Source organism: Babylonia areolata, chromosome 30 (genome assembly GCF_041734735.1).
Source record: "Babylonia areolata isolate BAREFJ2019XMU chromosome 30, ASM4173473v1, whole genome shotgun sequence".
Lineage (NCBI taxonomy): Eukaryota > Metazoa > Mollusca > Gastropoda > Neogastropoda > Buccinidae > Babylonia > Babylonia areolata.
This window is the reverse complement of record NC_134905.1, coordinates 9,589,915-9,600,172: the sequence shown is the minus strand read 5'-3', so window position 1 is coordinate 9,600,172 and position 10,258 is coordinate 9,589,915. Positions and strand designations below refer to the sequence as shown.

The following is a 10,258-nucleotide window of genomic DNA, read 5'->3' as shown; positions in this document are numbered from 1 at the left end:
GTTTAGTTGAAAGATTCAGCTTGGCTTTTGATGCCAAGCTCTCTTAGAGACATGTCGCCGTTCCAGCGTGTGAGCTGTTGGGTGCCGTCTGACAGAAGTAGTGGGGCGTTTTCCTTGTCACCCCCTACTTCCTCTGTGTGTGGTCTGTGTTTTCACTCTGGGCCAGTGGTGTGCCTGTGTGTCTACCTGGTGACAGATTTTTCCTGTGACTTTCCCCCACGTCACTGCCTTCAACGGAGCCCCATGGTCGACGCTGGAACAGTCTTCGTTTCCTTGTCCCAGTTTCCTCACGCCCACTCCCTCTCCTCCACATTCCCAACCTACCTTTTCCATTGCCCCTCTCGCCCAAACCAACCTTAAATCCCAAGTCTGCGAGTGAGTGACATCTGTCTTCAGTTGCCGGGTGGCTTGAATCAGGTGAACTCGGAAGTGTTGAACTGGACTGGGGCCGCAGCTTATAAAACATTCTGACTATATAGTATGGAAGGTTGAGACTGAAGCAGAGCATTGTGAGTGTGTGTGCGTGTGTGCGTGCGTACGTGCGTGCATGTGTTTGTGAGGGTACAGTGCTCTGGTACGCGTGTGTAAGTGTGTAGGCATGTTAGTATGTCCGAACAGAATTCTATATTAGAAAATAAGAAATCTTAATGCTTATGCAATTTTGTTTTTAGTGCAGTTGATATTTAATGTCAGCGTGTGTGTGTATGTGAGTGTGTGTGTGTGTGTGTCTGTAAGGGAGGGACATCTCTCTCTCTCTCTCTCTCTCTCTCTCTATATATATATATATATATATATGTGTGTGTGTGTGTGTGTGTGTGTGTGTGTGTGTGTGTGTGTGTTCTATGAAATACATTGTTTTAATCTAAGCCTTATTTACTTCATAACTTTTATAATCTGATTCATCTCTTAAGTGTGCTTTTTCATTCATATGAACACACTGGATGTTTTCTATTGTCAGATAGCGGTTGATGTTTTTTTAAGGCATGTTTATAGTCTACTGGATGATGTAAGGCTCTTTGAGCAGCATTGGTGCTGGATATCGCGCCATAGAAAAACTATGTATTATTATTATTAGTTTGGTGGGGGTAATTATTGGTGTGCTTTGATCTATCATGTGTCAGTAAAGAACCGAGCTGAACTTTTCTGTGTCTCTGTGTTTGTATTGTCGGGACGTTAGTTAGTCTGGGAAGGGTGTGATGTACATGGGCAACCCCTTACGGGTTGTGACAAACATATGAAATAGAAATGTAACAAAGAAATGATTAAGAAGTCCTGAAACACCTTTTTTTTTTTTTTGTTGCCAAGAGACAGTAGGTGGTAGCATTGTGGACCCGACGTGATTCATAACAATTGAAAACATTGGGATCCATATGAAAATTATCCGGAAATGGAAAAGTAATTTGAGAAATATTCTCAAGCATCAACACTATAATTACGTTATATATAAGAGGAAGAAGTCTGTATTCGGAGTTTTTTCTGTTTTGGAATGTGTTTTTCTAAACGTTTTTCGGTCATTCATTCCAAACTCTATGTACAATCATTCATTTATACTTTACTATATGAGCACTCCAAACTTTAATAATTAAAACAAATGACCTTTCAATGTCTCATCATCCACACAAGGGAGACAAGGGTCACAAAAATGCTGACTGTCTCCACTTAGACCATCACTGGCACTAAACTCAAAAAAAGAAAAAAAATTAATATCAACGTAGCTGTTTTCAGGTTTACAAATATTTAAATTTTATTTTGGTTCGGGTCGATAAAATTTGTTTAGGTCTTTACAAGAAATCACTAATTCTGCAGATAGCAGCATTGGAAAAATGGTATTCCAACAGTGGGAGATTCTATTCGTACCATGTGATTCCATGGATATCCTGTATTTTTGCGAAGTATGTATATTGTATCTATTTATAGTCTGCAGACACTGTTACAAGATTTGATTATTTAGTTATGAATGTATCTGCGTTTTCTAGAACACACTTGCTCAGAAGCCATGCGATCAAAGGACTGCCTTGCTGATCCTGGATGACACCAGCAAGACATTAATACTGACCATTCCTAGCACGGATGTCCAACATAAGGATTCCATTCACTTGACTTTCGTCTGTACATAAGTTGACCTGGGAGACTGGAAAATTCACAATAACCTCGGGCAAGAATCAAGTATTCTAACGATTAAGCCACTACACCAGTAGGTGTGTTGTATAAGTAAATGTCTTTTTTTAATTACCCTCTCAACAGTCTTGTCACAGGACAGTTTCCGATTACCATTCCTCACTTTTAGATTTTCTCAACTAAACGACTCAGTGATCTCATCGAAGACAACATCAAATGACACAGGTTCAAACTATAGACTGGACAATAACGCTACAGTCTTCACCAGGTGCGCAGAAACAGGGGATCGAACTCAAGAACCTCGGGAGAAAATCGAGTGCTGTCGTATAAGGACTGGGGGTTCTGGACCACTTTGAGCTTTAACCAGAAATAGCCCTTGGCCAAAAATTTTGTGTTTGGACAATTCTGGGTTAAAGCTCAAAGTGGTCCATAACCCCAAATCCTCATACTACAAGCGCATTAACATTCGGCCACCGCCGCATCCATCATTATGACTAGTGTGGAAACTAATGATGGGAGCAACGCATCATGTTCCAGGTGATGTGTCGGTAGGCCCTGGAGGTGGCAATCAGTAGGTAGAAGCTGCAGGCAAAACTGGTGGAGTTCAGGATAGTGAAGTAGGGATGCAAGTCCAGTATGAGCCGGTGCATAGGTGATTGCTGAAACAAACACACACACACACACACACACACACACACACACACACACACACACACACACACACACAAAATGAAACAGAACTTTTACATTGTTTTCTTAGTCTATTTGTACAACCCCAACCCTACTACCACCTCACACCCCCAACGCAAGAGGAATTCTTTTTTTAAACATTTCCCCCAAAACCAACACCAACAATACAGTATCAATCAATACAACCTCTGTGTGTGTGTGTGTGTGTGTGTGTGTATGTGTGTGTGTGTGTGTGTGTGTGTCTGTGTGTCTGTGTGTGTCTGTGTCTCGTGTGTGTGTCTGTATGAAAGTGAGTGTGTCTGTGTCTGTGTGTCTGTGTGTGAGTGTGTCTGTATGTAAGTGAGTGTGTGCGAGTGTGTGTGTGTGTGTGTGTGTGTGTGTGTGTGTGTGTGTGTGTGTGTGTGTGTGTTTATGTGTGTGTGTGTGAACATCAACAATATAGAACCAATCAATACAATTTGTGTGCGTGTGTGTGTGCGTGCATGTGTGTGTGTGTGTGGTGTGTGTGTGTTGCAGTCACAACATTCGCGGTTTCAGAATGGTTACTGACACTGCTCACCCATCATTGCCCTAACCCTCCCCACACACACATCCACACCCAGCATTGCCCTAACCCTCCCCACACACACAGCTACACCCAGCATTGCCCTAACCCTCCCCACACACACAGCCACACCCAGCATTGCCCTAACCCTCCCCACACACACAGCCACACTCAGCATTGCCCTAACCCTCCCCACACACACAGCTACACCCAGCATTGCCCTAACCCTCCCCACACACACAGCCACACCCAGCATTGCCCTAACCCTCCCCACACACACAGCCACACTCAGCATTGCCCTAACCCTCCCCCCCCCCACACACAGGCACACCCAGCATTGCCCAAACCCTCCCCACACAGCCACACCCAGTATTGCCCTAACCCTCCCCAAACACAGCCACACCCAGCATTGCCCTAACCCTCCCCAAACACACAGCCACACTCAGCATTGCCCTAACCCTCCACACACACACAGCCACACTCAGCATTGCCCTAACCCTCCCCACACACAGCCACACCCAGCATTGCCCTAACCCTCCCCAAACACAGCCACACCCAGCATTGCCCTAACCCTCCCCAAACACAGCCACACCCAGCATTGCCCTAATCCTCCCTCCACACACACAGCCACACCCAGCATTGCCCTAACCCTCCCCAAACACAGCCACACCCAGCATTGCCCTAACCCTCCCCAAACACAGCCACACCCAGCATTGCCCTAACCCTCCCCAAACACAGCCACACCCAGCATTGCCCTAACCATCCCCACACACAGCCACACCCAGCATTGCCCTATTCCTCCCTCCACACACACAGCCACACCCAGCATTGCCCTAATCCTCCCCACACACAGCCACACCCAGCATTGCCCTAATCCTCCCTCCCCACACACAGCCACACCCAGCATTGCCCTAACCCTCCACACACACAGCCACACCCAGCATTGCCCTAACCCTCCCCACACACAGCCACAACCAGCATTGCCCTAACCCTTCACACACACACACACACACACACAGCCACACCCAGTTTGTTTCAGTTTCAGTAGCTCAAGGAGGCGTCACTGCGTTCGGACAAACCATATACGCTACACCACATCTGCCAAGCAGATGCCTGACCAGCAGCGTAACCCAACGCGCTTAGTCAGGCCTTGAGACCCAGCATTGCCCTAATCCTCCTCACACACACACACAGCCACACCCAGCATTGCCCTAACCCCCCCCCCCCACACACAGCCACACCCAGCGTTGCCCTAACCCCCACACACACACAGCCACATCCAGCATTGCCCTAACCCTCCCCACACACAGCCACACCCAGCATTGCCCTAACCCTCCCCACATAAACAGCCACAGCCAGCATTGCCCTTACCCCCCCCCCCCCAACCCCCCGACGCACACACACAGCCACACCCAGCATTGCCCTAACCATCCCCACACACACACAGCCACACCCAGCATTGCCCTAACCCTCCCCCCCCCACACACACACAGCCACACCCAGCATTGCCCTAACCCCCCCCCCCCCCCCCACACACACACACACTTACAGCCACACCCAGCATTGCCCTAACCCTCCTCCCCCACACACACACAGCCACACCCAGCATTGCCCTAACCCTCCCCCCCCACACACACACAGCCACACCCAGCATTGCCCTAACCCCTCCCCCCCCCACACACACACACAGCCACACCCAGCATTGCCCTAACCCTCCCCCCCCACACACACACAGCCACACCCAGCATTGCCCTAACCCTCCCCCCCCCCCACACACACAGCCACACCCAGCATTGCCCTAACCCCCCCCCCCCACACACACACACAGCCACACCCAGCATTGCCCTAACCCTCCCCCCCACACACACACACACAGCCACACCCAGCATTGCCCTAACCCTCCCCCCCCACACACACACAGCCACACCCAGCATTGCCCTAACCCTCCCCCCCCACACACACACAGCCACACCCAGCATTGCCCTAACCCTCCCCCCCCACACACACAGCCACACCCAGCATTGCCCTAACCCTCCCCCCCCCCCCACACACACAGCCATACCCAGCATTGCCCTAACCCTCCCCCCCCCCCACACACACACACAGCCACACCCAGCATTGCCCTAACCCTCCCCCCACACACACACACAGCCACACCCAGCATTGCCCTAACCCTCCCCCCCCACACACACACACAGCCACACCCAGCATTGCCCTAACCCTCCCCCCCCCCCCACACACACACACAGCCATACCCAGCATTGCCCTAACCCTCACCCCCCCCCCCCCACACACACACACAGCCACACCCAGCATTGCCCTAACCCTCCCCCACACACACACACAGCCACACCCAGCATTGCCCTAACCCTCCCCCCCCCCCACACACACACAGCCACACCCAGCATGGCCCAAACCTTCCCCCCCCACACACACAGCCAAACCCAGCATTGCCCTAACCCTCCCCCCCCACACACACAGCCACACCCAGCATTGCCCTAACCCCCCCCCCCCCCGACACACACAGCCACACCCAGCATTGCCCTAACCCTCCCCCCCACACACACACAGCCACACCCAGCATTGCCCTAACCCTTCCCCCCCCCAACCCTCCTCCTCCCCCCTCCCCCCACACAGCACTGTCCTTAGCCCCACCCTTACCGCCACCCCCAGCATTGCCCTTATCCCCCCCGCCGCCACACCCCCCCCCCCCCCCCCCCCCGCAACCCCCTCTCACCCCCACACACACACACACATACACACACAGAGCCACACCCAGCTTTGCCCTTACCCCCGTCCCCCAAAAACACTCACCGAATAAGACGAAGGGGAAGACAACCCCCCCCCTCACCCCCCCCACACCCCCAGCCCCTGGTGTGCGGCGTCCCAATGACTCTTCACAGAGCTGAGGAAGAAGAAGAAGACCCTCCCCCCCCCCCTCCCCCACCTCTGATTCTTCACTCACTCACCGACATGGTGATCTGACTCAAGCTGAGCACCAAGTAATTGCTGGCAATGGCTCCAGGGCTGTGGGTGATGGCGGTGAACAAAGGGATGGAGAGAAGGTTCCTGGTCAGTTTGGCAATCTCCGCCTGCTGGTCGTTCTGCTGGCTGTCCCCGTGATCACCCCCTTCCCGGCTGGAGCTGGTGCCTTTAGACATGGCCGTTCTGCAACAAATGAAAGCAGAGTGGAGTGCTGGCCTAGTGGTAACACGTCTGCTTCGGAAGCGAGAGAATGGGTGCCGCTACATTGTAGCGATGTGATCTCCCTGGGGTAAGCAGCCCGAATTTCACACACAGAAATCTGTTGTGACAAAGAGTAATGGAATAGAACAGAATGCAATACATTTTTTCCATTGTGATATTCTTCTTCTTTTTTAATCCTGATTAAAGGCAAAGAATAAGATAAGATTATGTAAGATTTCATTAGGAAGATATGAGTATAAAGAATAAATAAGACTTCCCTCCACATACATACACATCACGACACACCGGTAACAAAAGTGCACCAGCCACTGTCATATCACATCATGAAGATGTTAGTATCAAAGAACAAATCAAGAAATGACATGAAATAAAAGGTAGAATACAAACATTTGATTACAGTATCATTATAAAATCATGAATTCATAGGGTTGAAATCATATTACACTAAGTTTAAGACCGAATCAAATCTAATAACGGGCGCAATAGCTGAGTGGTTAAAGCGTTGGACTTTCAATCTGATGGTCCCGTGTTCGAATCTCGGTAACGGCGCCTAGTGGGTAAAGGGTGGAGAATTTTCTGATCTGTCAGGTCAACATATGTGCAGACCTGCAAGTGCCTGAACCCTCTTCGTGTGTATATGCACGCAGAAGATCAAATACGCACATCAAAGATTCTGTAATACATGTCAGCGTTCGGTGGGTTATTGAAACAAGAACAAACCCAGCATGCACACCCCTGAAAACGGAGTATAGCTGCCTACATGACGGCGTAGATAAACAAAACGGTCATGCACTTAAAATATTACATGTCTCTCTGAGTGTGCATGTGTGCGTGCTTGAAATCTGACTGAATGACACAGGAAACGAATGATAAGCGCCCAATGGCAGCCATCAGTCGGCCGTACCAATGTAGGCAGCCTGTCGACAAATGATCCTGTGTTTAACACTACGCGTGCCCAGTCGCTGAGCCCAGTAGGTATCGACGACCAGTTTCACAGCGTCCAGTCCCTGCGTACCTCAGTGATTAGGAAATGACTTGGTCAACATGTTTTGGTGGTGCACAGTGAAACCTGTATGATGCAAGAAGACATAACTGATGACATTTGTGGACTGTGCATGAAGTGTTCTATTTTTTAAAGTGGAGGAAAAGAAATAATATGAAGTTCATTCAAATAATATGAAGTTCATTCATACAGATTGACAGTCATCCACAAACACATTGTTGATGATTTAATGCATGTGATTTTCAAAATACAACACGTCATGTTTATTTGATACATACACAAAAAGAAAGAAGCAGATGATTTAGAACTTTGTGAACACTGAACTGATGAACAGATAACAGTTCTGAATTATAAAAAAGTTAAAACAAACTGTGCTCAGTACATTCTAATTTATGGCCATGTTCAATTTACATTTGAGAAAAATCAAATTGACATCGAAAATGAGAAAATGTAACGTCAATATATATATATTCCATTGGTAACGTAAAATCAAGACATTTCTGTTCTAAACGTGGGGAGAAATTTTGTGTCCATCGTATCTGTTTTATAATGAAAGTAAAGTATGTCCCATAATCCATTCTGTATAACAATCCCAGTAGGCATAGCGCACAGAGCATGTGCAGAAAATCAGTCAGTAACGTCTGTTGGATCTTGTTGGACCCAAAAGGGTCCGCTTTAAATTAGAATATATTATTGTTTGTATACACGTGCTGTGTCATTATAAAATTGTAAGGATCCATCTTATATACCTATCAGCAACACAATATCACCTTTCCTGTGAGCTTTGTTTGATGGACAAAACAAACAAAGATGTCACCTTTCCCGTAAGCTCTGTTTGATGGACAAAACAAAACAAAGATGTCACCTTTCCCGTAAGCTCTGTTTGATGGACAAAACAAAACAAAGAAAGATGTCACCTTTCCCGTAAGCTCTGTTTGATGAACAAAACAAAGAAAGATGTCACCTTTCCCGTAAGCTCTGTTTGATGGACAAAACAAAACAAAGAAAGATGTCACTTTTCCCGTAAGCTCTGATGAACAAAACAAACAAAGATGTCACTTTTCCCGTGAGCTCTGTTTGATGGACAAAACAAACAAACAAAGATGTCACCTTTCCTGCGAGCTCTGTTTGATGGACAAAACAAAGATGTCACCTTTCCCGTAAGCTCTGTTTGATGAACAAAAGAAACAAATATGTCACCTTTCCCGTAAGCTCTGTTTGATGGACAAAACAAAGATGTCACCTTTCCCGTAAGCTCTGTTTGATGAACAAAAGAAACAAATATGTCACCTTTCCCGTAAGCTCTGTTTGATGGACAAAACAAAGATGTCACCTTTCCCGTAAGCTCTGTTTGATGGACAAAACAAAGATGTCACCTTTCCCGTAAGCTCTGTTTGATGGACAAAACAAAACAAAGATGTCACCTTTCCCGTAAGCTCTGTTTGATGGTCAAAACAAAGATGTCACCTTTCCCGTAAGCTCTGTTTGATGGACAAAACAAAGATGTCACCTTTCCCGTAAGCTCTGTTTGATGGACAAAACAAAACAAAGATGTCACCTTTCCCGTAAGCTCTGTTTGATGGACAAAAGAAACAAAGAGGTCACCTTTCCTGTAAGCTCTGTTTGATGGACAAAACAAAGAGGTCACCTTTCCCATAAGCTCTGTTTGATGGACAAAAGAAACAAAGAGGTCACCTTTCCTGTAAGCTCTGTTTGATGGACAAAACAAAGATGTCATCCTTCCCGTAAGCTCTGTTTGATGAACAAAAGAAACAAAGATGTCACCTTTCCCGTAAGCTCTGTTTGATGAACAAAACAAACAAAGATGTCACCTTTCCCGTAAGCTCTGTTTGATGGACAAAACAAAGATGTCACCTTTCCCGTAAGCTCTGTTTGATGGACAAAACAAAGATGTCACCTTTCCCGTAAGCTCTGTTTGATGAACAAAAGAAACAAAGATGTCACCTTTCCCGTAAGCTCTGTTTGATGGACAAAAGAAAGAAAGATGTCACCTTTCCCGTAAGCTCTGTTTGATGGACAAAACAAAGAAAGATGTCACCTTTCCCGTAAGCTCTGATGAACAAAAGAAACAAAGATGTCACCTTTCCCGTAAGCTCTGTTTGATGGTCAACAGGGAGTAGCCACTGAGCGCGAAGAGGAGAAGGCATGGGATCACGGTGTGCAGGACGTTGTGCACGCAGGTCCAGGCAAAAATATTGTTTTCCATAGTGGCACAGATCAAGCGGCCCTTGAAGGTGAACGTGACAGTACTGGCAATGCGGGGGATCTCCAAGGCCATCACCACCACGAAAACGAGCCCACAGGCAATGCGAGCGGCTCGCACGGTGCAGTAGATTTTGCGCTTCAGGGGGAAGACGATGGCGATGAACCTGCACGGGCAGAAATAACACTACGAAAGAAGAACACCTTGAGTGCCAAAGAACGTATCATGTGCGTGCATATTGACGCCATTGATGACGTCATCAGAAAAAGGAAAATAACTCTGGAAGGCTGAAAATTCACACAGTTTATCTAGAGTGGTATATCTGCAGACTATTTTCTCATATTAATTTTTTTAGGCTTATTATTTTGATGTTGTTTTATGACTTGAAACACCACTTTCTACTGCTTTCCCCCTGGCACTAAAGAGGTTTTGAATTAAAAGTTCTTCAAGGGAAAATTCCACACAACGTTTA

General features: G+C 47.4%; 1 protein-coding gene across 3 annotated transcripts in view; it reads right to left on the bottom strand.

The window, feature by feature from the left end:
* Positions 1–1,564: 1,564 nt before the first annotated feature.
* Positions 1,565–10,258, bottom strand: part of LOC143275594 (uncharacterized) — a 55,841-nt gene continuing 47,147 nt past the window's right edge. For all 3 annotated transcript variants that reach the window (XM_076579815.1, XM_076579814.1, XM_076579813.1), the window contains 3 exons: positions 9,665–9,952; positions 6,322–6,520; positions 1,565–2,777 (listed from right to left, as the gene is read on the bottom strand). In XM_076579815.1, coding sequence (XP_076435930.1) covers positions 2,625–2,777; positions 6,322–6,520; positions 9,665–9,952 — 640 coding nt within the window. In that variant the 3' untranslated portion in view covers positions 1,565–2,624. The remainder of the gene's footprint in view (positions 2,778–6,321; positions 6,521–9,664; positions 9,953–10,258) is intronic.